This window comes from Macaca thibetana, chromosome 19 (genome assembly GCF_024542745.1).
Source record: "Macaca thibetana thibetana isolate TM-01 chromosome 19, ASM2454274v1, whole genome shotgun sequence".
NCBI classification, from domain to species: Eukaryota; Metazoa; Chordata; class Mammalia; order Primates; family Cercopithecidae; genus Macaca; species Macaca thibetana.
The window spans coordinates 22,018,346-22,045,423 of record NC_065596.1 but is presented as its reverse complement, the minus strand read 5'-3'; the positions used below and the strand labels follow the sequence as shown (position 1 = coordinate 22,045,423).

General features: G+C 61.7%; 4 protein-coding genes across 8 annotated transcripts in view; 3 read left to right on the top strand and 1 right to left on the bottom strand.

Moving 5' to 3' along the window:
- The window catches only part of DOT1L (DOT1 like histone lysine methyltransferase), a 69,441-nt gene extending 47,196 nt beyond the window's left edge, over nucleotides 1–22,245 (top strand). For 3 of the 4 annotated variants that reach the window (XM_050769993.1, XM_050769995.1, XM_050769996.1), the window contains exons 11-28: nucleotides 482–588; nucleotides 1,824–1,865; nucleotides 3,270–3,380; nucleotides 3,490–3,724; nucleotides 3,931–4,044; nucleotides 4,569–4,660; nucleotides 6,372–6,473; nucleotides 6,665–6,802; nucleotides 7,290–7,415; nucleotides 9,019–9,503; nucleotides 9,631–9,766; nucleotides 10,438–10,584; nucleotides 12,452–12,566; nucleotides 14,316–14,899; nucleotides 15,296–15,501; nucleotides 17,703–17,767; nucleotides 18,460–19,404; nucleotides 19,994–20,619. In XM_050769993.1, the coding sequence (XP_050625950.1) occupies nucleotides 482–588; nucleotides 1,824–1,865; nucleotides 3,270–3,380; nucleotides 3,490–3,724; nucleotides 3,931–4,044; nucleotides 4,569–4,660; nucleotides 6,372–6,473; nucleotides 6,665–6,802; nucleotides 7,290–7,415; nucleotides 9,019–9,503; nucleotides 9,631–9,766; nucleotides 10,438–10,584; nucleotides 12,452–12,566; nucleotides 14,316–14,899; nucleotides 15,296–15,501; nucleotides 17,703–17,767; nucleotides 18,460–19,404; nucleotides 19,994–20,586 (4,343 nt within the window). In that variant the 3' untranslated portion in view covers nucleotides 20,587–20,619. Of the gene's footprint in view, nucleotides 1–481; nucleotides 589–1,823; nucleotides 1,866–3,269; nucleotides 3,381–3,489; nucleotides 3,725–3,930; nucleotides 4,045–4,568; nucleotides 4,661–6,371; nucleotides 6,474–6,664; nucleotides 6,803–7,289; nucleotides 7,416–9,018; nucleotides 9,504–9,630; nucleotides 9,767–10,437; nucleotides 10,585–12,451; nucleotides 12,567–14,315; nucleotides 14,900–15,295; nucleotides 15,502–17,702; nucleotides 17,768–18,459; nucleotides 19,405–19,993; nucleotides 20,620–22,013 lie in introns of those variants that run through there. The other variant, XM_050769997.1, reaches the window with a different exon arrangement.
- The window catches only part of OAZ1 (ornithine decarboxylase antizyme 1), a 129,747-nt gene that overhangs the window by 63,843 nt on the left and 38,826 nt on the right, over nucleotides 1–27,078 (top strand).
- The window catches only part of SF3A2 (splicing factor 3a subunit 2), a 138,389-nt gene that overhangs the window by 96,112 nt on the left and 15,199 nt on the right, over nucleotides 1–27,078 (top strand). The gene's annotated exons all lie outside the window — the stretch shown is intronic.
- Nucleotides 22,061–27,078, bottom strand: part of PLEKHJ1 (pleckstrin homology domain containing J1) — a 42,513-nt gene continuing 37,495 nt past the window's right edge. Inside the window, exons 4-6 of one of the 2 annotated variants that reach the window (XM_050770709.1) lie at nucleotides 26,382–26,472; nucleotides 26,230–26,293; nucleotides 22,061–22,839 (exon numbers count right to left, since the gene is read on the bottom strand). In XM_050770709.1, the coding sequence (XP_050626666.1) occupies nucleotides 22,393–22,839; nucleotides 26,230–26,293; nucleotides 26,382–26,472 (602 nt within the window). In that variant the 3' untranslated portion in view covers nucleotides 22,061–22,392. Of the gene's footprint in view, nucleotides 22,840–25,381; nucleotides 26,117–26,229; nucleotides 26,294–26,381; nucleotides 26,473–27,078 lie in introns of those variants that run through there. The other variant, XM_050770710.1, reaches the window with a different exon arrangement.

The window sequence follows — 27,078 nt, the reverse complement described above, 5'->3', positions numbered from 1 at the left end:
CGGGACTCTTGTGGACAGGGACAGGCCCGCGATGGGAAGGAGCTGGCCCCTCCTGTGCCCCCTGCCTGCCTCGCTGTGCTGTATGCTCTGTCGGCTCCCGGCCATGCTGGGCAGCACAGCCTCTTCCTGAGGGGCTTCCCTGAGGAGCGCCCCCCTGGGAGGTGCCTGTGTTGCTGGGTGCTGGCTGTTCTTGCAGCCACGATCTAAGTTGCTTCCAGATCTTCTCCCCTTCCTTTTCCATTCCACTCAGCTGGGTTTGTGGCTGTTTTTCTGAGGTTGGAGGGCCCTAGACCAGGTGCTGTTGAATAGTTCATCTCCCTGGGACGGCCTCTGTGGGCCGCTGTGGCCTGACTCAGTGTGGGATAAGAGGGAAGACGTGCAGCTCAGGCTTCTGTCCCCACACCTACCCTTGGGTGGGTGAGGTCGGCATGGAGGGGCTGCGGGTAGACGTGGGCCCGGGCCTCACCTGTGGCTCCCACAGACATCGGCACCATCATGCGCGTGGTGGAGCTGTCGCCCCTGAAGGGCTCGGTGTCATGGACGGGAAAGCCAGTCTCCTACTACCTGCACACTATCGACCGCACCATAGTGAGTATCTTGTGCCTTTCACTCCGCCCACGTCACACCTCCCGCCTTTCTCACATGGCCTCTGAGACCCTCCCCCAGAGCCCTGAACGCGCCCCCCCGCCCCCTCCACGGCTCAGGCCCAACTCCTCAAGGCCCCTCAGCACCGCTTGCTCCGCGGGACCCACCAGGGTCCTCCCAGGCGCTGGGCGTGTCCTGGGTGAGGGCCGAGCACGGTCTCCCCTTCTCTGCACTCAGCCGTGGGGTGAGGCGGGGCCCTCATCGTGATGCGTGACCGTAAGGGTCCTGGCCGCCATATCCAGAGGCCCCTGTGAACAGGAGTCCCACGTCCCTGTTCCCAGCTCCCTCCATGTGAGAGGGTCCTGAGCAGGGAGACGCCAGGGTCCGTGGGTGGGGTCCGGGATGCTTCTTCCCTCCCTGTGTTCCCCAGGGTCCTCTGACACCGCCCTGGGCCAGTGTGCGGCCTGCCTGCCTCCCAGGTGCTTCCCCCACGGCCCCTTCGCACGGGTATCCCGAGCCACCTGGCGTGTGGGCAGCGCTGGCCCTCCAGGGCTGGGAGGCTTCCCCTGGTCTCTTTCTCGTCCTTTGGTTGGGCAGTCTGTTCTTGTTATTGGGGTAGCGGTGGTTTTCCTCACGGTGGTGCTGGTGTGTCCAGACCCTCGCTGTCCGGCACTCGGAGCCTCCACTGGAGCCTTCCTGGGGAGCGCTGGTGCGGACTGGGGGCCGACAGCCCTACTCAGACTCACCCCGCCCCTCCCACTGCTCCCCCGAGGGCCCTGGGACGAGAGGCATGGTGAGCTGAAGCTGAGGCTCTGGGGGCTTGGCCTACCGTGTGGCCCCCACCCCCACGCAGTGCTGCTGCTTCAGCCGCCCTGGCACTGATGCCCTCGGCGCGGCCCCTCCCCTCCTCCTCTGAGGCGGGCGCGGTGCTTCTGTGCAGAGCCCTTCCTCTTCCAGAAACAGAGACACATCCCGGGGCCCCGTGTCTATTCTGAAGGCTCAAACCAGCTCTGCCCACCCGTCGCGTGCTGGTGAATTGAGGGTGATGTCTGGCCACAGCTGGGTTAGTCACATCTGTGTTTGCTGCTGGGTGGCTCCAGCTGCATGCCTGGTGTCCCCAGATACCAGAACGGCCTCCCCCGCCACTCTCCAGGGAGCTGATGTTATCCGGGTGTCCAGGCAAATCAGAACAGAGATTGGGACTCCCTTCTAATAAGGTTTCTCTTTCTTCATTTTAGCTTGAAAACTATTTTTCTAGTCTGAAAAACCCAAAACTCAGGGTAAGTTTGTGTGTTTTTTCTCCTGGGTTAATAACATGCATGCACTGATGTGGGAAGACGCAGAGCCGTGTGCAGCCGGGTTCAGGAGCCATGACTGGAGCATAGCCCTGCTGCCCTTCAGGGCCCAGCCCAGTGGCCTTTCCCGCCTCCTTCCTGCTCCTCCCTGTCATTCCTGGTCCCCTCCCTACCCTTTCCTCCCTGTCCTCCTGCTCCTCCTCTCCTCTCCCAGCCCTTCTCTCTCACCATTCAGTCTCTCTCTCCCACCCTGCCTCTCCCTTTCTCTCTCTCTCCCACCCACTCTCTTGTCTCTTTCTCTCTCCATACTTTGCCTTGTCTTCGATAGTTTGGCCTGGGCCATCCTTCTTGTTAATACCCATTTCTGGGGAGGTGGCTTGGGTTAGTTTTGGTGATGGGGTAAGTTGCACTGAAGGGCTGGGTGGGTGAACAGCTTGTGCGTCACTGCCAGCTGCCCCCTCTTGAGGTCTGAGTGGCCACACCTGTACTTGTCCCACCCTCAGTGCAGAGTGCAGCTCCTGGGCTCCCGCCGCCGTGCACGCTTTGCACTGTCGCAGGCAGGGCTGTCCCCTCCACTCCCACCTTAAAGCCGCGGTAGGAAAGCCTGGCTCGGGAGCCGCAGTGGCTGCCCTGCTCCCTGGTGCTTCTGCAGTCTCAGACCTGCCTGCTTATTTGCCACCAAAGCTGAGAAGACATTTGTCCAGGCGTCCTTTCCTTTTGGAGGGTCAGACAGGACCAGTGTGTAGAGAGCCCCATTCAGGAAGGGCTCTGTTACTGCCTGGATTTGTAGCCGGGGCTGGGCTCCAACCTGGCCTCAGAGTATGGTAACCCTCGGGGGCCCTCTGTCCTTCCCACCATGCTTAGGGAGATGCAGGTCTTCCCTGGAGAGCAGGGAACAGCCCGAGGTGGCTGGTGCCCCCTGTGTTCTTCCCGTGGGTCGCGCCTTCCGCCAACTTTCACATCAGAGAACTTGTGCACGGTGTCCCGCGTGTGGGCCTTGGTGCCTTTTGAAGAGAGGAGAGAGGGTAGGGGAGGCTGTGGGCTGTGGTTTCTAGGTCCTGCTGCCCGAGGGGCTTCTCGTCTCCTTTCTTAGATGTGGTTCTTCTGTCCGTGGCTCACAGTCTGGCTTCTTACTGACGGGTGGCTGTGATCGTGGGAGTGGCTGTGAATGCCATCATCCGTGCCCACGGGTCACGTCCTGGCCTGTGGGACCCCAAGCAGCCCACTGCTGTCTCTGGGCCTCAGTTTCCTGATTGGTGCCACAAAGGACTTGCAGTGGACAGAGTTGGGCCTGTGGTCCCCTCGAGTCTGAGCTCCGCGTGCCTTTCGGTGTAGGAGGGCTGTGGGCAGCGCTGGGGCTCCCCGTGGCTCAACCCGCTCTCCTTCCAGGAGGAACAGGAGGCAGCCCGGCGCCGCCAGCAGCGCGAGAGCAAGAGCAACGCGGCCACACCCACCAAGGGCCCCGAGGGCAAGCTGGCCGGCCCCACCGACGCCCCCATGGTAAGGCCCCGCCTGGCTCCTGGTGCTGGAGGGCACCCGCCCGCTGCCCGGGAGACCCCATGGGCGGGAGGCTCGGCGCCCATCTCTGTTCTTCCTTTGTGTCCTCCAGGACTCTGGTGCTGAGGAAGAGAAGGCAGGAGCAGCCACCGTGAAGAAGCCATCTCCCTCCAAAGCCCGCAAGAAGAAGCTCAACAAGAAGGGGAGGAAGATGGCTGGCCGCAAGCGCGGGCGCCCCAAGAAGATGAGCACTGCGAACCCCGAGCGGAAGCCCAAGAAGAACCAAACTGCACTGGATGTCCTGCACGCTCAGACCGTGTCTCAGACGGCAGCCTCCTCGCCCCAGGGTGAGTTACCCCTGCGCCATGGCCCCGTTCTCCCTGAGTGCAGATGCCTGGGGGGCCGTCTGCTGGGACGCCGCCCTCCTGAGCCCCAGGTGTTCAGGGTGTCCCAGGAGCCTCCCTGGTGGGGCTGTGCCTTCAGGGTGGCCCCGTCCTAAGGGGTTGCTGGGCACCTGCCCCGTGCTGATGCCCTGCCCACCGCTCTCACCCAGATGCCTACAGGTCCCCTCACAGCCCGTTCTACCAGCTACCTCCGAGCGTGCAGCGTCACTCCCCCAACCCGCTGCTGGTGGCGCCCACCCCGCCCGCGTTGCAGAAGCTGCTAGGTGAGCTCACGCGAGGGGTCTGGTGGAGGGTGCTGGGCTTGGGGTCCCGGGAGGACCGTAGGTTGTGAGTCTGACCCCGCAGCAGCCCCCGTGACCCCCCATGCTGGACCCCACTGAAGTCAACCCAGGGTCGGGGTCTGCCTGCTGCCAGGGTCAGTAGAGGCTTAGATGCAGCCCGTGGGCTGTCCGAGGTCTTACCCAGGAGATGCTAGGTGACACTTGGGACATCTGCGGCTGCCATAACTTAGGGGTGCTGCTGCTACGGGGTGGGATGCTGCTCAGGGCCCTGCGGTGCCCACGATGTCCCCACACAGCGAACACTCGGCTGTGCAGGGGTCAGAGGGCCTGAGTGCTCTGAGAGCCTGGAGTGTGTGGTGTGGGCCCCGCCGGGCTCTGCTGAGCTCCTACCTCATGAGCGCCTGACACCTGCCGAGGCCTGGGGCTCATTCTCAGGGGCCGCTCCCTCCTCGTTTCTCTCAGCCTCAGCTGTTCTCTTCTCACTGGTATTCCGCCTCTCTTCCCAGAGTCTTTCAAGATCCAGTACCTGCAGTTCCTGGCATACACAAAGACCCCCCAGTACAAGGCCAGCCTACAGGAGCTGCTGGGCCAGGAGAAGGTGGGTCCTGGCCCCCTTGTCGTTCCTCCTTCCTGCACAGAGGCAGGCCGGTTCCTGTTCCTGGGCATCTGTCCGCTGTGGCAGAGGCCCTGGAGCGCAGGCCTGAGTGAGCTCCCTCCTCCTCTCACCTGCTGCGAGAAACAAACCTACCTGTTTAAACCCAAAGAATGGACTGAGAGACCGGGAGAACAGCAAAAATGAGACTTTTAATCATGGTTTTGCAAGACCTGGTGTCCGATAGGCACACCCTGCTCAATTCTAACAAGCAACTTACCCCGTAGTGCACAGGTCCCTCCCCCGGTTCCTCAAAGGCTGAGTGCTGTGCCCGGACATTGCCTGTTGGTTGCTCGGCAGGGGCTGTAGGTGTTTTCTTTTTCTTTTTCTTTTCTTTTTTTTTTTTTTTTTTTTTTTGAGACGGAGTCTCGCTCTGTCGCCCAGGCTGGAGTGCAGTGGCGCGATCTCAGCTCATTGCAAGCTCTGCCTCCCGGGTTCACGCCATTTTCCTGCCTCAGCCTCCCCAGTAGCCGGGACTACAGGCCCCCGCCACCAGGCCCGGCTAATTTTTTGTATTTTTAGTAGAAACGGGGTTTCACCGCTTTAGCCAGGATGGTCTCGATCTCCTGACCTCATGATCCACCGCGCCCGGCCGTAGGTGTTTTCTTTAGGGTTGTCCTGCTGCATTTTGTGCATTGCAATCCCAGTCAGCTCAGGGGCTTTTCAAGTATTTGACTTATGACCTAAGTATCTGGGCAGGCTGATAAGAACAGACAAAGCGAGCTATTTTGCAGACTAGTAAACCTTCATCTTAGACTAAACTTCTTTGATTCGGGTGAGGGCAACTAAGCGGGGGGAAGGGGAGGCGGGGAGGCTGACAAGAGGCATCAGCGATCCAAACGGGCCTAGTACCTGCTGTCTCTTCTGTAGTTTGCTGACCTAAGCTGATTCAAAGCACTTTGTCCTGAAAATGGACCACTGTATACATGATTTCTTTCACCTGAGGGCCCGGCTCTGGGGCCCCGCCCATCCCACTCTGGGAGCCTCAGAGGACCTGCCTCTGGGGAGTTAGGCCTGGGCTATGGGGTGGAAGTTCTGGTGGCCCAGAGATAACTCCAGAAGCCACTGGAGCCACAAGGTCGGCGGTCCCTGAGCCCTGGTTTGCATTTTTGGACTTTGGTTTTGCTTTAGGAAAAAAAAAATGCTTATAGCGTGCTTTGAGCATACGCGCATACATTGCTCCCTGTGTAGCTGACAGTACACCTGGGCCGGGGCCCTGTTCTCTGCTAGTGTCTGGAGGTTGTCTTGTGTCGATGGCTCCTGGGCTTTTCCCTTGGAGGTGGGCCTCCGGACGCTGAGTTTTTGCTGTTACGCTGCAGAAGGCTTCCTTGCAGATCCATGTGAAAAGTCCGTTCCCTGGTATTGCCTTGGGATAAACTCCTCAGCGTCAGCCGGCCTCTGCGTGGCTGGGGGCGCTGCCCTGGCTGGGCCCGGGTTGGGTGGCAGGCGCCATCCCTCCGGCTGCAGAGAGTTCTTTGCAGTGAACCTGTTGCAGAGCTGGTCCCCTCCCGCCGTGGCCTGAGTGTTTCTCGGCATCTCAGCCCGGTGTGGGTCCTCTCACACGTGTCTGTCCATGAGCGCGTCGGCGGGAAGTGTGAGGGGCAGGGCGTGGTCCCTCCCTGTGGGCCCTCAGTCACCTGCCCTGTCTGTCCTGCAGGAGAAGAACACCCAGCTCCTGGGCGCGGCTCAGCAGCTCCTCAGCCACTGCCAGGCCCAGAAGGAGGAGATCAGGAGGCTGTTCCAGCAAAAATTGGATGAGGTAGTGGACCCCAGAGGGCAGGTGGCAGCTGGGGCGCAGCCTGGGGTGGCCCACGTCCGTTAGTATGGCTTCCTATTTGGGCCTCTGTCGGGCTGTGTCCCAGGGGCTGGGCTGCAGGGTTGGTCATGTCTGGGGGCTTACTTCACCTTGGAGGCCACCAACATGACCTCTGCCCCACCCCATGTCCCCAGCTGGGCGTGAAGGCGCTGACCTACAACGACCTGATTCAGGCACAGAAGGAGATCTCCGCCCACAACCAGCAGCTGCGGGAGCAGTCGGAGCAGCTGGAGCAGGACAACCGTGCGCTGCGTAGCCAGAGCTTGCAGCTGGTGGGTGCCGCAGCGCAGGGACAGGGACATAGAGGGAACCAGAGGGGCCCTGCCTAGGTGGGTGTGTCCTCTCTGCAGACGGGAGGCTCTGGAAGGCTCGCCTCTCTCGCGGGGTTTGTTTTGAGACGAATCGCGCCACCTGTGAAAGCTTGTCGAGCATGTCCCATCAGGCAGGCCCCAGCCCTCGGCTGAATGGTTTCTCAGCGGCCCTGGGTGTCAGGGAGCCGCACCGTGTCAGGCTCAAGGTGTGGGGTCATGGGAGCACCCCCCTGTCGTCGTGTGGGTGCTGGAGCTGCCTTATCTGTCCGTGGCGGGCCCTAGTCTCCGCTTGTTCTGCATCCTCAGCCTGCTGTTCCAGAAACGGGGTCTGTGCCCTAAACACACAGGCTGTTGGCTGAGGCGGGTCCAGGGAACCCTGCCCTGAGGGTGTGGAGTGTGCCAGGCAGGCAGCCAGTCAGTCACAACTGCCGCATCCCTGTCCCCTCAGCTCAAGGCTCGCTGCGAGGAGCTGCAGCTGGACTGGGCCACGCTGTCCCTGGAGAAGCTGCTGAAGGAGAAGCAGGCCCTGAAGAGCCAGATCTCAGAGAAGCAGAGGCATTGCCTGGAGCTGCAGGTGGGCTGTGCGCGAGGCTGCGCTCCATGGTGTCCAAGCCTCTCCCTTCAGCCTCCCTGTGACAGTGTTGAGGCCCGGGGTGGTTGCGGTTGCAGCAGCCTAGGAAGAAGGTGGAGGAGGACAGTTGGGCGGAGGCTTGTGGAACCTGTCTTGGGCCGCAGGCTGGCTGTGTGGATGGCTCCGCCTCACTCTGGCCCTCAGCTCCCGGGGGCATTTCAGGCTTGCTAGGCTGAATTCGCAGCGCTAACCCAGGATTTCCTGATTTCCTGGCTGCCTCCTTGCAAATCGCTTCTGTAACAGTTCTAGGGGAGAATTTGCTCATTAGAAAAATAGCTGGATTGGTGCAGGGGTTCACGAACGCCTGTAATCCCAGCACCTTGGGAGGCTGAGGCGGGCAGATCACCTGAGGCTAGGAGTTGGAGACCAGCCTGGCCAACACAGTGGGACCCTGTCTCTACCAAAAATACAAAAGTTAGCTGGGTGTGGTGGTGCATGCCTGTAGTCCCAGCTCCCAGGGAGGCTGAGGCAGGAGGATTATTTGAGCCCTGGAGGTGGAGGCTGCAGCAAGCCAAGATTGCACCACTGCACTCCAGCCTGGGCGACAGAACCAGGCCCGTCTGAAAGATAAAATAGCTTGTACTTTCTGACACCGAGAAACGCATTTGTGGAGGCCAAGTAAAGGAAGTGTGGAGCAGGGTGTGTGGTGGGAAGGTGCTCTCCTCCCTCCTCCCGGGCAGGGGCAGGTGATGGTGGGCGATGCCCACAGCTGCTGTGCAGCCTAGAAAGCAGCAGGTCATGGGCTTTGTTCCCAGAGCCCTGTCCCGTCGACGCTGTGCCCGCCTGCTGACCTTACGTGTCCCCAGTGTGGTTTCACTGTTGGTGGACCTAGTGCCCTGTCACCGGACCTCCGTTGCCCTTTCAAATTACCGCACCAAACTTGCTGCAAGGCTGTCCCCAGAGGCAGGCTCCCATGGGCGGCTGACGGACGTCGGGAAGCGCCACCCATGTGCTGCCAAGCCGCTTCCTCACGTGGCCCGGGCGAGTCTCACTAGCATATGTTAGAGAAACGGAAGTCGCTGACCTCGTTACCACAGCCAGGCCCCAGGGTCTGCCAGGAGTAGAGGCCTCGGGAAGAGCGTATTTGGGTTCTGACCATTTTTGTCATAATTTTTCTTCTGTAATAAAGAAACAAAATGTTTGTTAACAGAAAGGAAAGCACATAACCAGAACAGATAAACCAAAAGGAAAAAGCCCCTCGGAGACGTGGCGCCAGGGAAGCTGCCACATCCGACTGGCGTGTCCCTCCACAGGAGGGTGTTTTACACTCAGAGTCTATTTTGAGAGATAAGAGCGCTCTGTATCCTCCTGTTGCTCTTTTTGGAGAAGGTGCTTTCATGTCAGCAAAAACCATCCTCGGCCCTCCACGGTGCTTTATTTGGCGCCCCAGCTTCCCGACCCTGCCTCTAGGTGGTCCGTGGCTTTGGTTTTTCCATCCCATGCAGGCAGCGGGGTCCGGCCGCCCCTCGGGTGTGCATCTGTGCTGCAGTCTTGGGTCCCCGGTGTGGCCCCAGGTGGGGCGGGCCTGACGCCCTCTCTCCTGCAGATCAGCATCGTGGAGCTGGAGAAGAGCCAGCGGCAGCAGGAGCTCCTGCAGCTCAAGTCCTGTGTGCCGCCTGATGACGCCCTGTCTCTGCACCTACGCGGGAAGGGTGCCCTGGGCCGCGAGCTGGAGCCTGACGCCAGCCGGCTACACCTGGAGCTGGACTGCGCCAAGTTCTCGCTGCCTCACTTGAGCAGCATGAGCCCGGAGCTCTCCATGAACGGCCAGGCTGCCGGCTATGAGCTCTGCAGCGCGCTGAGCCGGCCCTCGTCCAAGCAGAACACGCCCCAGTATCTGGCCTCACCCCTCGACCAGGAGGTGGTGCCCTGCACCCCCAGCCACGGCGGCCGGCCGCGCCTGGAGAAGCTGTCTGGCCTGGCTGCACCCGACTACACCCGGCTGTCCCCGGCCAAGATTGTGCTGAGGCGGCACCTGAGCCAGGACCACACGGTGCCCGGCAGGCCGGCCGCCAGTGAGCTGCACCCGAGGTGAGTGCCCTGGCGGGGTGGGGGTCTGCACCTGGCGCCTGCTGACTCTGCCTGCTGTGCTCAGGATCTCAGGGGTTCTCAGCAGGAGTGCGTGGCCCTCGAGAGTGATTGTAACTTCTCATTCCAGAGCTGAGCACACCAAGGAGAACGGCCTTCCCTACCAGAGCCCCAGCGTGCCCGGCAGCATGAAGCTGAGTCCCCAGGACCCGCGGCCCCTGTCACCTGGGGCCTTGCAGCTTGCTGGAGAGAAGAGCAGTGAGAAGGTGCGGGCCACAACCCCCGCCCAGGGCTCAGGGAGGCGCTCAGCAGAGGCGGCCTGAGCGAGTTGCTAGCAGGAGGGGTTGTCCTAGTTGACCTTGGGGCACAGCGAGGGACTGGGGTTGACCTGGAGGAGGACATTGTGGCTGAGTTGGGGGGCAGCCGGTAAGGACAGGTCACAGGAGACGCTGGGCAGGTGCCATGGAGGGTGTGGGCTTTGTCAGGGTGTCCCTGGCGCCTCTCAGTTCTCAGTGACAGACGGCAAGTGCTGGTGGAGACACAGCCCTGTTTGGGAGGCCGCTGCCCTCGAGGACTGCCCAGGGGGCACTGGCCTGTGTGCGCAGGGATGGAGAGGGATGGACGGCGACGTTGCATGGACTTGGCAGCGCTATGGATGTGGGCCCTGGGAGGCTTGGTGGCCCCACGGGTCACTGCCCACCGAGCTGGGTGGGCAGGCTGGAGGAGACAGATGGGCATTGCTTTCAGATGGCAGGAGCGTGCTGTGCCTCTGGAGCGTCCCAAAGCTGGTGTCCCAAAGCTGTGGGGAAGGTTGCAGGGCCTTGGCAGCGTGGGGACCGCCTTGAGAGAGCTGCAGCAGCCCCCGTCCTGTGGCTGTGGTTCCTTTGTCCTGGAGGGGTTTGTTGACCCGCGCCTGGGGGCGGGCCTTCGTCCGCAGGGCCTGAGAGAGCGCGCCTACGGCAGCAGCGGGGAACTCATCACCAGCCTGCCCATCAGCATCCCGCTCAGCACCGTGCAGCCCAACAAGCTCCCGGTCAGCATCCCCCTGGCCAGCGTGGTGCTGCCCAGCCGCGCTGAGAGGGCGGTGAGTGGCTCCCAGGATGGCGTCCCCAAGGGTCATGTTGAGGCAAAACAGAGTTTGGGGTTCTCGAGACCTGGCTCGCTTTGTGAAGTCACAGGCTGTTAAATGATGTCGAGCCTGAGGCAGTGCAGTGAAGGTGGACCATCCGAAGCCGGGGTGTGTCTGGTGACCTGGGCTGTTGTTATCGCCAGTCTTTTTCTTTTGGGTAAAAGGTGGGTGTGCAAGTAGAGAGGGCCTCACACCGTCTGGGTTGAGGAGGAGCTCAGAGGCACACCCTGGCTCCCAGCCTCACTCCTCACGAGGCCCCGTTGGCTGCTGTGGCCCCTGTCCTCGCAGCTGCCTCTGGGTTCTCCCACCCAGTGCTGTGCATGCAGAGAATCTCATTTTGTGTAGCATGGGTGGGATTTTCTGGGCATTGAACTATTTTTTTACAAGTATACGCTTCAGCGGTTTTTAGCATTTTCTGTTCTTTTTTATTTGATTTTTTCGAGACAGAGGCTCGCTCTGTCACCCAGGCTAGAGTGCAATTGTGTGATCTTGACTCACTGCAGTCTCCGCCTCCCGGGTTCAAGCAGTTCTCCTGCCTCAGCCTCCCGAATAGCTGGGATTACAGGCATGCCCCACCACCACACCCGGTTAATCTGCCCCCAACCCCCCGAGACGGAGTCTTGCACAGGCTGGGGTGCAGTGGCACGATCTTGCGATCTTGGCTCACTGCAATCTCCGCCTCCTGGGTTCAAGCAGTTCTCCCGCCTCAGCCTCCTGAATAGCTGGGATTACAGGCATGCGCCACCATGCCCAGCTGAGTTTTGTATTTTTAGTAGTGACAGGGTTTCACCGTCTTGGCCAGGCTGGTCTGGAACTCCTGACCTCAGGTGATCCGCCCACCTCGGCCTCCAAAAGTGCTGGGATTACAGGCATGAGCCACTGCATCCAGCCAATTGTTGTATTTTTAATAGAGGTGGAGGTTTTGCCATGTTGGCCAGGCTGGTCTGGAACTCCTGGCCTCAGTCGATCCACCTGGCTCGGCCTCCCACAGTGCTGAGATTCCAGGCATGAGCCCCCGTGCCCGGTCGGTTTTTTCGTATTTTTATACACCTCAGTCTAATTCAGGACATTTTCTTCACCCCAGAAGTGTTGCCCCCGTCAGCAGTCACTCCCTAGCCGTCCCCCAGCCCCCGGGACCCCGAACACACTCGTGTCCGGGCCTGTCCCTCCTCTTGGCACGTGAGGGCATTCCCTGGGTGGGCGGAGTGTGCCGTCTTCATCATGCCCAGTTGATGGGCCCCGGCTTGACTCCCCGTTTTGGCGATTGTGAATCATTCTGCTGTGAGCGCTGGGTCCAGGTTTCCATGTGGATGTAGGTTTGCTCTTTGGGTTCTGTGGTCACTACTGACCTTTGTTGGACTTGGAGTGTGGTGTGGGGAAGTGCGGGGGTGGTGGCCGGCGGGTGTGGTCTCGTGAGCGCCCCCACGCGACTGCTGACATTTGTCCGTGCTACTCAGAGAACAGCCACTTTCCCTGTTGAGGGTGGGCTGTGGGTGGTTTGAGTGGTGCCCAGTACCCCCTCCCCACCGCCGGACCCCAGGACTCCCGCCTCCTGACCTCCCTGCCTTAGGCCCGCTGCCTCATTCACACACACGCACTGCCCACCCTCGCTGCGCCACCTGCCAGGGGCCCCACTGCAGTTCCCCCACTGCCCTCTTCCCATCCTGGACTGGACGGTGACCCAGCCAGCTGCAGCCCTCCACACTCACTGTTTCCAACTGGGTTCTGGGGGACGGTGATCCAGCCAGCTGCAGCCCTCCACACTCACTGTTTCCAATTGGGTTCTGGGTCTCGCCCCTGACACGAGGTTTTCTCTCTGCAGAGGAGCACCCCCAGTCCTGTGCTGCAGCCCCGTGACCCCTCGTCCACACTTGAAAAGCAGATTGGTGCTAATGCCCACGGCGCTGGGAGCAGAAGCCTTGCCCTGGCCCCCGCAGGTAACGCCCCTCCTGTGCCTGCCTTCAGGACTTCGCTGCGGCTGCTCTTCAGGCAGGAGGCCGGGGTGCTGGGAATGCAACACGGCTTCCTGGGGTGATCATGGGGGCTGCTGCCCCGAACCACCAGGCCTCGTTACTGACACCCTTTCCTGCATCCCACCGGCTGGGTTGCGGATCGGGCTCAGCTGCAGCCATCGCGGCCTAGTGCCTGCGTCTCCCAACACTGACACCTTGTGCTTGGGTGTATTAATTCAGCCCGTGAGGTCGGCCCCAGCGCTGTCCGGGGCTCCTCTACTCACAGCCTGACTCAGGATCAGTTCCACACACAGCAGTGCCCAATGGCACATGACCGTGGGCCTCCATGCTAGTAGCGGCGTGGTTTCTGGTTTCTTCAGAAGCCTGACCAGACTGCTGTTAGCCCAGTTTCTGCAAAGAGCCAGAGAGGACGCTGCTTTGGCTTTTGTCGACACTGCAGGCCGGTCTGTTGTGGAAGCCGCAGAGACGGCATGTCGGCAAGCATGGCTGTGTGCCAGTAACACTCGACTTACAACAGCGCAGGGCGCCAGACCCCAGGCTGGTTTGCTGGCCCGTGTTGACACGTGGTGTGATGTGGCCGCTACTACTTTAGGAGTAAAAAGTAAAATGGCCGGGCGCGGTGGCTGACTCCTGTAACCCCAGCACCCTGGGAGGCCGAGGAGGGTGGATCACCTGAGGACAGGAGTTCGAGACCAACCTGGCCAACATAGTGAAACCCCGTCTCTACTAAGAGTACAAAAATTAGCCGGGTGTGGTGGCGGGCTTCTGTAATCCCAGCCACTCGGGAGGCTGAGGCACGAGAATCACTTGATCCTGGGAGGTAGAGGTTGCAGTGAGCTGAGATCGCGCCACGGCACTCCAGCCTGAGCAAAAAGAGTACAACTCCATCTCACAAACAAAACAACAAAACGAGTAAAGTGCCGCCTTTGAGATAGGAGGCTCTAGGGAGGCTGGGCAGGCTTCACAGTTGGCCACGTGAGGGCCCCGGAGAGGCCGCCGAAGCCTGGGCAGCTCTGCCCTCACAGGGTTGGGTTGTGCCCTTGGGATGAGGTCTGCTTTGCAAGAGGCAGTGACAGTTTCGGGAGGTTTTCAACTGGGTGGCAAATAGCCAACTCCAGAAGCGCCTCACGGCGCCCCTGCACTGAGGCCTCATTGGCAGAAGCAGAGAAGCTGCCCTTTGTCCTTGGGTGGTCATGGAAGTGCACCACTCATCGTGGGCTGGGAAGCGCGGCTGCAGCCTCCAGGGTGGCCATAGCTTGGAGCGTTCAAGCTGAGTTGTCCTCTGAGAACAGGTGGGAGGGAGGCCCCTCAGCCTTGGGCTTTCCTCATGGTGTCTCTGAGATCACGGGGCCAGAGAGCAACTTATTCAGAGGAAGCCCAGCTCAGCGGGGAGCCCGCACCAGGAGGCTTCTTGGGAGGCAGCATCTCAGCCGGGACCTGCAGGACACAGGCAGCCCAGATGGCGGCATGAGGCACAGGGTCAATCCTGAGCCCTGAGCTTGCCCACAGAGCCTTCTGGTTCCACCCCAGAGGGGCTGTTTTCAGACTCCAGCCCTGCTGCCCACTTCCCCGCCTCTCCTGGAGCCCACAGAGCTCCTGGAGGGTGGTGCTCCCACAGCCTGGCTTTTTCTTTGGCGCAGTGGGGCCCAGCATCCGCCCCTGTGGACTGAGCCCGTCCTGTGTTCCCTGACACCCCCATGTCCTTCCTGACAGGCTTCTCCTATGCTGGCTCGGTGGCCATCAGCGGGGCCTTGGCGGGCAGCCCGGCCTCCCTCACACCTGGAGCCGAGCCGGCCACCTTGGATGAGTCCTCCAGCTCTGGGAGCCTTTTTGCCACCGTGGGGTCCCGCAGCTCCACACCACAGCACCCCCTGCTGCTGGCACAGCCCCGGAACTCGCTCCCGGCCTCTCCCGCCCACCAGCTCTCCTCCAGCCCCCGGCTTGGTGGGGCTGCCCAGGGCCCGCTCCCCGAGGCCAGCAAGGGGGACTTGCCCTCAGACTCCGGTTTCTCAGATCCTGAGAGTGAGGCCAAGAGGAGGATCGTGTTCACCATCGCCGCGGGCGCGGGCAGTGCCAGACAGTCGCCCTCCAGCAAGCACAGCCCCCTGACCGCCAGCGCCCGTGGGGACTGCGTGCCGAGCCACGGGCAGGACAGCCGCAAGCGTGGGCGGCGGAAGCGAGCATCGACGGGGACGCCCAGCTTGAGCGCAGGCGTGTCCCCCAAGCGCCGAGCCCTGCCGTCCGTCGCTGGCCTTTTCACACAACCTTCGGGGTCTCCCCTCAACCTCAACTCCATGGTAAGGATGGGGACCGGCGGGGCTGGGGAGCATGGCCTGTGAAAGAAAGACCAGAGGGAATGGGGGGCTATGACTGAGTCTGGCCGTTGTCCACAATCTGCGGCCTGGCAGCCTGGAAGGAAGTGGCCGACAGCTGCCTGCAAGCTTCTTCATCCTTGGCTGTGGGGCCTTGGTGGGGGTGGCCACATGAGGGGGTGTGGGGGGCTCTGGGATTGTGGGGTCGTGTGTGAGGACCAGGAGGAACCAGGATGGGGGCTGCAGTGGCCACTGGGCAGGGCGTCAGTTTCCTCAGGAAACCCTGGGGTGCAGACAGGAGCCTCCTGGGGCCGTGGGGCTCTCTTGCCTTGAGGTCCCAGGTCTGTGGTGTATGCATCCGCTGTGTCTGTCTGCCCTCAGGTCAGTAACATCAACCAGCCCCTGGAGATTACAGCCATCTCGTCCCCCGAGACCTCCCTGAAGAGCTCCCCTGTGCCCTACCAGGACCACGACCAGCCCCCCGTGCTCAAGAAGGAGCGGCCTCTGAGCCAGACCAATGGGGCACACTACTCCCCGCTCACCTCGGACGAGGAGCCAGGCTCTGAGGATGAGCCCAGCAGCGCCCGGCGAGTCCAGGGGCCTGGAGGGAGGCAGGGCCTGGCAGCAGGGGCAGGAGGTGCCTGCTCACCGTGTGCATGTGTGGGTGGGGAGGACTGGCAGGCTCTGAGGGGGTGCCCTGGACGGGAGGCAGGCATCTGTTTAGTGAGGGGCCTCCCCGCAGGTCCTGGGCCCTGTTCCGGGCAGGGCTGGCCTCCCGGGCCATTCGCGGGGGGGGACACGAGCAGGGCCACCGGTTAGAAGAGGCAGGCCAAGGAGGAGCTGAGTGCAGCAGGAGGGAAGTTTCAGCAGTGACGCGTGTGAGGGTCTCATCCACATGTCTCGCCCAGTGTATTGCAGTAGCTTTGTTACGTAAAATTCATATATTATATTCTCCATTTAAAGTGTGCAACATTACCACTGCCTAAATCCAGAACCTTCCATCACGTTCTGAGAAAATCTCATCCCCTTGGAACACTCACTCCCCATCCCCTCCCCAGAGCCCTTGGCACCCCCCACCCCCCACCCTACTTTCTGTCTTCGTGAATCTGAGGGCTCTGGTGACCTCCTAGGAGCGCAGTCACACAGGATGTGTCCTTTTGTGTCTGGCATCTCTCTCAGCATGACGTCCTCAAGGTGCATCCTCAGCCCCTTTCGTGGCTGGGTGGTGCTCTGCCATCCATCCGCCCATTGCGCTGGGCTTGCTTACCCTTGGTTGTGAGCAGCGCTGCTGTGGCCATGGGCGTGCATGTTTGTGTTCGGAAGCGAGTTTCCCGTTTCCTGGTGCCTGGGCAGAGGTGCTGGGTGGCCCAGCCCCCTGTGCTCTCCAGCAGCCGCACCATTCCACCCTGCCACCACGGGTGCACGAGGGTCTGAGGTCCCCACACTGAATTTCTTGTTTTGATTCTACCCATCCAAGTCGTTGTGAAATGATATAACGTTGTAGGGTTTTTTGCTTTTTTTTTTTTTTGAGACACGGAGTCTTTTTTTTTTTTTTTTTTTTTTGAGACGGAGTCTCGCTCTGTCGCCCAGCCTGGAGCACAGTGGCCGGATCTCAGCTCACTGCAAGCTCCGCCTCCCGGGTTCATGCCATTCTCCTGCTTCAACCTCCCGAGTAGCTGGGATTACAGGTGCCCGCCACCTCGCCCGGCTAGTTTTTTGTATTTTTAGTAGAGGCGGGGTTTCACCGGGTTAGCCTGGATGGTCTCGATCTCCTGACTTCGTGATCCGCCTGTCTCGGCCTCCCAAACTGCTGGGATTACAGGCTTGAGCCACCGCGCCCGGCGAGACATGGAGTCTTAATCTGTTGCCCAGGCTGGAGTGCGGTGGCGCGATCTTGGCTCACTGCAGCCTCCGCTCTCTGGGTTCAAGTGATTCTCCTGCCTCAGCCTCCTGAGTAGCTGCAGCTACAGGCACACGCTACCAGCGTGCCTAGTTCGTTTGTTTGTTTTATAGAGACAGGGTTTTGCCATGTTGCCCAGGCTGGTCTCAAACTCCTGGCCTCAAGCATTCCGCCTCCCTCTGCCTCCCAGCGTGCTGGGATTATAGGCGTGCACCATCACAGCAGCCCTAAGTGTGCTTTTGGTGGTGGTCTAACTTAGTTCGCTTTTGGTGGTGGTCTAAGTTAGTTCATTTTGCTCCTTTCCCACATGTACATGCACGTGTCACATAAAAAGCATTCTAGCACTTGGGTGCTCGTTTTGCATTGGGATTGCTCAGCTTAGTGGTTTCCAGGATCTTTGGGAATTCGTGTGTTCCTGGTGTGTTCTTGGGACACTGGATCAAAGTGACCCCATGCAGTGTGTGGTTGGGTGTGGCTTCATGTGCTGACCTGCAATGCTGTGGCATTGTTTGCCACCTGAGGCACCAAGGTCTGAGGGGGGCAGGGAGATGGAGGTAGGGAGAGAGCTGTGTCTGGGATTCTCACACTTCTGTGTGCTGGGAAATGGCTTCTCCCATTCAGCTGCCATACCTAATCTCTTGGCCCCTTGTCCCAGCAGAGGCCCTGGAGCCCCTGCCAGGACAGTGCCTTTGTGGTGCAACGGGGGTGGATCCCAGGGCCCCGCCGCCCAGTCGAGGCCTGGCCCAGGGTGGCTGCACGGATCCCATCTGGGCCCGGTGCTTCTTGCTCACCGCCTCCCAAGCTCCCGGGGCTGTTGGCTTTCAGTATGTGTGTCGTTCTTAGCATACAACTGGGTTTCAAGCATTAATGACCTTTTTTTCTTAACAGAATTGAGAGAAAAATTGCAACAATCTCCTTAGAAAGCAAATCTCCCCCGAAAACCTTGGAAAATGGTGAGTAACAAGTGTTTTGGGGCGTGGCCAGGCCTGTCTGTGCGGCCGTGGTGCCTGGTCAGTGCTGCTGACCCACTGGCTAGCCTGCTGCATAGTGTCCTGCGTGGGTGCCAACACTGGGGCACTGGGCTTCCAGAACTGCCTCTGGGAGGCCCAGGGCCTCTGCAAATGCGCCGTGCTCTCGCAATGGGTGGCTGACCTGCGGGGATCGCCACCTTGGGTCCCATTTCCTTTGCACCCTGGCCTTCCCCCCGAGTGGTGCCTGCTTTCATCCCCCGCCCTGCTTGCGTCCTCGGTGAAGTCCCTGACCTGCTCTGGGGCAGCCCTACCTTACCTCCCAGAGGCCTGCTGGCGTCAGCATTTTCCCCAGAGCTAAGGGAGAGCTCATCCTGCATGGCCTTCTCTGAGATCCGCTTCAGCTGCCTCGGTCCTGTCCTCTGCCCTCCTGTCCCATCCAGTCCCATCCCCTGCCATGTCATCCTGTGCTGTACCCCTCCTGTCCCATCCCATCTTGTCTGCTCCCATCCCCTTCCCTCCTGTCGTGTCCCTTCCTGTTCTTTTTGGCATCTTGAGTGTCTGTGGCCAGCCCTGCCTGCAGAGTTGCCTGTGCTGTGGCAGCAGCCCCGGTCAGCCTCGTGGGTAGCCCAGGCAGGTGCTCTGGGCTCACGACCTCTGCCTTTCCTCTGTGCCAGGTGGTGGCTTGGCGGGAAGGAAGCCCACGCCCGCAAGCGAGCCAGTCAACAACAGCAAGTGGAAGTCTACTTTCTCGCCCATCTCCGACATCGGCCTGGCCAAGTCTGCAGACAGCCCACTGCAGGCCAGCTCCGCCCTCAGCCAGAACTCCCTGTTCACGTTCCGGCCCGCCCTGGAGGAGCCCCCTGCCGATGCCAAGCTGGCCACCCACCCCAGGAAAGGCTTTCCTGGCTCTCTGTCGGGGGCTGACGGACTCAGCCCGAGCACCAACCCTGCCAACGGCTGCACCTTTGGCGGGGGCCTGGCCGCGGACCTGAGTTTACACAGCTTCAGCGATGGTGCTTCTCTTCCCCACAAGGGCCCCGAGGCGGCCGGCCTGAGCTCCCCGCTGAGCTTCCCCTCGCAGCGTGGCAAGGAGGCCTCGGACGCCAACCCTTTCCTGAGCAAGAGGCAGCTGGATGGCCTGGCTGGGCTGAAGGGCGAGGGCAGCCGCAGCAAGGAGGCAGGGGAGGGCGGCCTGCAGCTGTGCGGGCCCACGGACAAGACCCCGCTGCTGACCGGCAAGGCCGCCAAGGCCCGGGACCGCGAGCTCGACCTCAAGAATGGCCACAACCTCTTCATCTCCGCTGCGGCTGTGCCTCCTGGAAGCCTCCTCAGCGGCCCCGGCCTGGCCCCGGTGGCGTCCTCCACAGGCGGCGCGGCGTCCTCCACCCAGACGCACCGGCCCTTCTTGGGCCCCTTCCCTCCGGGACCGCAGTTCGCGCTCGGCCCCATGTCCCTGCAGGCCAACCTCGGCTCCGTGGCCGGCTCCTCTGTGCTGCAGTCGCTGTTCAGCTCTGTGCCGGCCGCCGCAGGCCTGGTGCACGTGTCGTCCGCTGCCACCAGACTGACCAACTCGCACGCCATGGGCAGCTTTTCCGGGGTGGCAGGCAGCACAGTTGGAGGTAGGCAGGGCCGCTGCCCCCGCGCCCCCGCCGGCGCCCCCTTCCTTTGCAGGTTTCCTTCCACGCGCTCTGGCACCAGGAGCTGAGCTGCAGGTCCCCTCGTGCTGGCTGGTCCCCGCCGTCCCGGCAGGCATGGTCGCGAACCCCAGTCCTGTGGGGAGAGGGCTCACGCTGAGTCCATGTGTCTTGGGTTCTCTGGTTGTAACCACGTCCCTCTTGTTTTCAGAAGGCCACGGCGCGCAGGGCCACCAGAGCATTACTTTCTCCCGTGGAGGTCACCTGCTAAGTGTGGCCGCCCGGGCTCTGGAAGGCTCTGGGAGCTGGTGTTGGGTAAGAGCGAGTCCCCGCAGTTCCTGCCCAGACAGGGCGGAGAGGAGCCGCCGGGGGAGCGGCCTGGCCTTGGGGCTGCTTCGGGGCGGGCGGCCGGAGGGCGGGCCACCGCGAGCCTGCGAGCCGCTGTTCGCGCTTGGTGCCCGCACGCGCCCGGCGCCTCCGTTTCGCTTCCCTTTTTGTGAGCCTGCGGCTGCTTCTCTGCGCTTGCCTGGATGCTGCCGCCTGTTGAAGCTGCGTTTTTCTCTCCTGTTTGCAGGTGTCTTTAACCACGCGGTGCCTTCCGCCTCTGCTCATCCGTTTGGAGCCCGTGTCGGCCGCGGGGCTGCATGTGGCAGCGCCACGCTGGGCCCGAGCCCGCTGCAGGCGGCGGCCTCTTCCTTTCAGGCCCCGGCCTCGGTTGAGACCCGGCCGCCCCCTCCGCCTCCGCCTCCCCCGCTGCCCCCGCCTGCGCACCTGGGCCGGCCCCCCGCGGGGCCGCCTGTCCTCCACGCCCCGCCTCCACCTAACGCCGCCTTGCCTCCTCCCCCAACGCTGCTGGCCTCTAACCCTGAGCCCGCGCTTCTGCAGAGCCTCGCGTCCCTCCCGCCTAACCAAGCTTTCTTGCCCCCCACCTCTGCTGCCTCTCTGCCGCCTGCTAACGCCTCTTTGTCTATCAAGCTCACCTCCCTCCCGCACAAGGGCGCCCGCCCCTCCTTCACGGTGCACCACCAGCCCCTGCCCCGGCTGGCCCTGGCCCAGGCCGCGCCCGGGATCCCGCAGGCCAGCGCCACGGGGCCGTCCGCGGTGTGGGTGTCCCTCGGCATGCCGCCTCCCTATGCCGCGCACCTTTCGGGGGTTAAGCCGCGATAAAGACCTTGCTTAGCTAGCAGTGCGTATTGTGTAAGGTAAGGCCGGAGCCCCGCGCAGTGGCTCACTCCAGACACTGAACTGTCCTTCCTTTGGCAGAGAAGATGGCCACAGGGCTTGGCAGAAGTCCCGGGGGTCCTGAGAAGGGAAAAGGGAGAGAGCCAGGGAGACCAGGGAGATGGTCGCGCGAGAGGGACTGCGTGGAGTGGCCTGTGTTGAGTTCCAGCTGCCCACAGCTGGGTCCCTGTGGTGATGCCGCAGGACTGAGGTCAGCCCTGGGGGCAGCTGTGCCAGCCCCTGTGGGTGAGGCTCACGGGGTGCCAGGCCAGGGGGCTGGGGGCTCTAGCTCCTAGAGCGGCCTCCAGGGCTCCATCTGCACCAGGCGCAGGTCACTCATGACAGGTGGCATGGCTTGGTGCTGTTCTCCAGGCGCCCAGCGTGTAGCAGGCACAGTGCTGGCTGTAGAGGTCCTGGGGAGCCAGGGTGGCTGGATGGATGCCTCTGGTCGGGGCCTGTCTGGCCGGTGGCCTCGGATACCCCTCATAGGGAGCCAGTGAGGCCGCTGGTGCCCCGCCTGCCTGGGGGCTGATGGGTTCCTGGCGGGGTCGAGAGGCAAGCTCTGTGCCCTGTGTGTTGGGGCTCCCTTGCTAGACATGGCTGATGGCGGCCACACTGCTCTGTGGTTGTGGCCCACAGCCGGGGGGCTTTCAGCCACTCAGATGTCAGCACCGCATGGGGCAGGTTAGTGTAGATAGTGTCCACCTTTGAGACCAGGAGGAAGTTGGAGGCAGGAGTGGTTTTGATGATGTGAGGCCTTGAGGGACTGTCCTGTCCACTCCTCCCCTGAGAGTCTGTGGAGACTGTGGCCGCTGACCCAAGGGCAGTTGGCCACCCGTGCCCTCCAGGGACATGGTGTGCCCGGCAGCGCAGTGCGAAGGTGCCCTCTGCTCGTCCCTGGCCTTCTGCCTCGGCGGGGGGCCCTGGGACGCAGGCCTTCCTGGGCGAGTCCAAAGCCCACCGGGCAAGGAGAGGAGGACTGGGAGCCAGGAGCCAAGGCGGAGGCCGTGGCCGGGGCTGGTCGGCCAGGCGGGTCGGTGCGGGCACCTGTGGGCTGAACAAGCTATGCTGGGTCTCATAGGAGATGAGCTGCAGGTAGGGTGGCTTTAGCTGAACTCGGCCGTATGTCTCCTTTGGAGGAATGCCTGAGCTTGGCCTGCGTGTCCACGTGTCAGGCTCCCTGGGTCTGCCACGGGGCATGCCCATCATCTGTTGCGGTTAGAGGGAGCTGGCACCATGCCTGTCATGGTGCTGGCCCCAGGTGGCCTGTGTGCTCGTGGGAGGCCTCGGTCCCCAGCCTGGGTGAGTGTTGGGCTCCCCCAGACGCGATGGTAACCTCAGGTGGTCGCTCTTCCCACTGTGCCCTTCTGCAGGTAACTAGGATTTCTACCTCAACCGCGAGACCTATGCAAGGACGGTGTGGACCAACTCGCGCCCGTGGCATGGTGCCCACCGGCCTGCCGGGCTCCCACCCCTGGATGGCAGAGGCGAGGACGGACGGGAGCTCCACTGTGAATCGGCGGCGCACGCCGCAGGAGGCTGGGACTGGTCCAGTTTGTACTGTCGATAGTTTTAGATAAAGTATTTATCATTTTTTAAAAAGTATAAACAATTCTGACTTATTTTATTCCATCTAAGTGGTAAAAGGCAACCTATTGAGAAATATAAATATCTATATATGAGAGATCTATATAAAGACACGTGTCTGCAGGGCGGGCCCGCCAGCGGATTCGCCGACAGCCTGCCCCGGTGCTATCTCGTCCCCAGGCCCGCGCCTGCCTCCACCCGCTTGGTGCTGACTAGACGCTGACAACGCCGAACCCCGTTCTCAGAAACGCCGCCCGGCCAGCTCCCCCGACGCACTGCTCCCGTACCAAAGGCAGGCCCGTCGCCACCACATTCCTCGGAGGCCCCCGCCGCGGCCTGAGCCCCTTCCTGAGCCCCTGGCGCCTGCCCTGAGCTCTTCACCTTTACCCCGGCACTGTGAACCCTTAGACTGTTCACCCTCCGGGGCTTGGGTCGCGCCCTTGCACGAGAACGGGTCTGCGCGGTGGTGTAGCTGGCCGTGCTGTGCGATGGTGCTGTGAGGACGGCGCAGGCACGTTTAACAAGTGCATTTACTTTTGTATTTCTCGGCTGTCCGTGGCTCGCAGCGTGCCCTGCGATGCGGGGCAGGCCTGTGTGGGTCCGTCGGTGTTTCTGTACAGGAGAGAGTCACACTAATGAGTGGCAGTATTTTATAGAGATGTGATAAGAATTTATAAATTTCATAGATTTGACAGCTTTTATTTTTAGATGGTATAATGCACAGTGAAGAGGAAAAAAAAGCGAGGGGAAAAACCTTATTTATTCAAACAGTGCACAAAGTGGCCCCAGGGTCGGCCCCCACCCCAGACCCCGCAGTGGCAGCTCCCAGCAGCCCAGACAGAGCTGCCGGCGCCCCTGCCTGCCCCACATCCCCTTCTGTCAGGGTCACGCCTGGCACCCGTCCCATGAAGCCTGTGGTGGCTCTCCCAGCTGCTGTGGGTGTGCTGGGGCCGGGGTGCACTGCTAAAGCCTGGCCTCTCTGGCCTTAGGCCCTGGGGTGATGTCGGCCCCCCACTCTGCAGCCTGGGGGGTGCCTGGGACTGGGTGTGGAAGGAGAGGCGCTGAGGCTGGGGTGTGGCAGGCAGGCAGGGCCACTCTGGTGCTTCGGGAGCCCTGCAGTCAGCCTGGGTTGTCTGGGGAGTGGTGGCTCTGTGCCCTCCCTGGAGGATGGGATCTTGGAGTCTGAGCTGCCCACACCTGACCCCGGGCTGTGTGGCACTCCCTGAGCTCACCTTCTCAAGTGCTTGCCCCTGTGAGGTGGCATCCGGGAGCCCCTTCCCCAGGGTGCCACAGATCCACCCTCCAGGTGTCAGCCCTGCGTTCCGGTTCCCAAGGGCAGGATGGACACACACCACGTCCCTACCACGTTTTCCTGCCGCGTGGCCTCCAGAGGGAGCCGAGGAGGAAAGGTTTCTGTGGTTGCTAGGTGGGCGAGTGCTGTGTGGGAGGGCCTGGAAGACCCCTGCTTGTGCCTGGTGGGGGTGCTGCCTCCCCCGGCCCCCAACAACCTCTCAGACCCGTCCCCCAATATAGTTGAGTTCTGAAGATGGTGCTCCAGACCTGTCCCTTAGGTGGCGCCCAGCGCCTTCCCCGCCCCGCGTTGGTGCTCTCAGCTCGAAGGTGCTGTGCCTCTGCCTGAGCCCCAAGCCCTCAGCCTGGCCTTCAGGACGGGCAGCCCGCTCCATGTCGCCATGGGCCCGATATGCTACAGGGTTGATGGCAGAGAAGGCATGGAGTCCCTGGTCTAGAACAAGACACATTCTTTAAACACTGTATCACTTCTGCCTCCCTCTAGGGGACAGTGGCAGTCCGGGTGCCACCGCGGGTCCTGCAGACGGGCCACGCAGGGCTCCTGCCCACGCAGCCCATATCCACACACAGACGACCGTGTGTTCAGGGCACGCACTGGGTCTCGGAGCCACTGGCCCAGGCAGAAGTCTCCTTGAGCCCCCTGGGTCACATGCGTGTCGCCACACGTGAACTAGTGTGGTGCTGCCTGTGGACACTCTCCTGTTCTGAGCCCTGGACCCGTGTCCCTCTCGGGCACTCCCAGACTGAGCGGGGGTGTATGGCAGGTGGCGGGATGGCTGTGGAGCCTGGTGATCTTGGAGCCTGGTGCTGGCACCTGGTCTGAGTTTCCATGGGCAGCCGGCGGGGACCTGTGCTGCTGCTGCTGACTGTGGGCAGGCGGGCGGCGCCTGGGAGTGGCTCTTGCTCAGGAATCGATAGGAACCCTAACGACTAGGACACCCCCTCCTTGGCCCACGAGGTACACACGGTGACTTATTTAAGACTTCTCCCTTAATTTATCTGCCCCCAAGACGCGTCAGTCTGTTCAGTGGTCAGCAGGGGACCCCCCGCCCGCCAGCTGACTGCCCTCGTCATCGGTGGTCACATCCTCCCCCCCCACCCCCACCAACACAACACGCTGCTGGTCTGTGTCAGCCTTTGTAACATGCGGGAGGCTCTGCCATGTCTTTCTGGTGAACTGTATTTGGATTGCGCGCATTGTCACGGTCCGCCCCCGGGCTGCGGGCGCCCCTCCCTCCGGGCACCCCTGCATTCTGCATCCCCACCTCTAGACGCTGTAATAAACAGACCGTTTTCACTTGGACCTGGTGTGAATGGCAGCCTTTCTTCTGGGTGGCATGAGGCATCTCCTGGCGGTGAGAGGCCCCGGCTAGTGTCATCGCTGAAGCAGGGGGAGTGGAGGGCCTAGGGGTGCTCCTAGCAGAAGCTACAGGGGCTGACAACAGGACACCCTGGCCTTGGGGAGGCTTATGACTGCACCAGGCCACAGGCAAACTGCCTTCCGACGAACAAAAAACCCGATCTGCAACCCCAGTGACATGAGCAAAGTCCTTTTCACATCAGATGGACCAAAGCCAGCCAGCCCAGGCCCCGGCCACACACCGAGAGGACCCATGAATGCTAGAGGCGGGACCCCAGGTCGTCACAGGATTCCTGGTACCACACAGCAGCCCCGTTCTCCCCAGGCCTGTGTCCCAGCCTCCACCTGTCCTGGCTGGGGGTTCCAGCTCCCCCCTCAGTGCAGGGGGCCCAGCCCCTGCCTCTCAGGACCCCGAGCTTTACTTCCCTTGGGTGGGGGCTCCCCAGCTGCCCCTCCCTTCTCCTTCACTTCACCGCCACCCAGTGTGGAAAAGAGGTACCTTTATTTGAACACAAGCACCCTGACCCCAGGGCAACCACTTCCCCAGGCGCACAACCAGGGCCCTCCTGTCTGCAGGAGAATTCACAGCTGGTGGGGGCTCGGCCCCCATGCCATTCACAGCTTTGTCTGGCTCTGTACATTCATCAGCAGGGGCAGGGCGCCACGCCACCAGCCCAGGGGCTCGCCAGGCCCCGGATGCACACAACTCAGGCGGGGCACCCGTGGGAGGGCGTGTATCCTGCAGCAGCACTTGGCACCAGGTGCCAGGCCAGCCAGGTGGGTCCTGGGGCCCCGGAGAGGGCAGCTTGCTGGGCAGTTTCACAAAATGCAGCCCCTGCCCACACCCAGCTGGCTTCAGGCTTTGGATGTCTCCAAACCAAAAACCTCCCACCGAAATCCAGGTGTGATGGCTGGGTGTGACGGCTCATGCCTGTGACCCCAGCGACTTGGGAAGCTGAGGCAAGGGGATCACGTGAGTCCAGAAGGTCAAGGTCACAGTGAGCTGTGACACCACTGCACTCTAGCCTGGGCAACACAGTGAGACCTTGATCCAAAAACCAAAAACCAAACAAAATCCAGGCATGGCCAAGCGACTCACGGCCGGGCAGGGCCAGTCCTGTCCAGCTGCACGCCGACCGCCATGCCCTGCGCTCATGCCTGCAAGCCACTCAGCTGGAACCTGGCCTCCTCGGATATGCCGAACTGCTCCAGGGGGTCCTGTGGGGTGGACGGGTGGCCATTAGCCAGGGCCGGAGGACTGCCTCTGCCACCTGCAGCCCCACCCCAGCCACCTGCAGCCCCGCCCCGGCCCTCTGCAGCCCTGCACACACCTTGCCTGTCACCTTCCGGATTTCGTTCCTGTAGAAGACGAGGCTTCGCCGCATGAACTCGTAGCTGGGGAAGAGGATGGCACGGGGTCAGCTGCCTGCTCTGCATGGCTGCTGTGCCCACCCCAGCGGTGCCCACGACCGCCTGGCCCCACCTGGCCCGACGCAGAGCCTCCATCCACTCCTGACACTGCTCCTCGCTGCTGCACTCAAAGTGGTACTTCCTCTCAGGGTCCTCGATGAAGCCTGGGGAGGGAGCACCTGTGGTCGGTCCTGCCCAAAACCACAGGAGCAGCTTCCTCTTGCCACTGCCCAAAACTGTTCCTCCTCTGGCCCCCACAAAGATGTGTTCATGTCCTGAACCCCCAGAACCCGTGAGTGTGGCCCTGTATGGAAATAGGGTCTTGGCAAATAAACTAGTTAAAATGAGGTTGTGGCCGGACACACTGGCTCACGCCTGTAATCCCAGCACTTTGAGAGGCCGAGGTGGGAGGATTGCTTGAGCTCAGGAGTTCGAGAGCAGCCTGGGTGACATAGCAAAATCCCCATCTCTACAAAAACAAAAATTAGCTGGGTGTGGTGGTGGGGCCTTGTAGGCCCAGCTACTCCGAAGTCAGAAGTGGGAGGATCACTTGAGCCAAGGGGGTTGAAGCTGCAGTGAGCTGTGATCACGCTACTGCACTCCAGCCTGGGAAACAAAAGATTCTGTCTCAAAAATAAAAAAAAAAAAAGAGGGCCGGGTACAGTGGCTGGAGCCTGTAATCCCAGCACTTTGGGAGGCCAAGGCAGGAGGATCACCTGTCGTCAGGAGTTCGAGACCGGCCTGGCCAATATGGCAAAACGCCGTCTCTA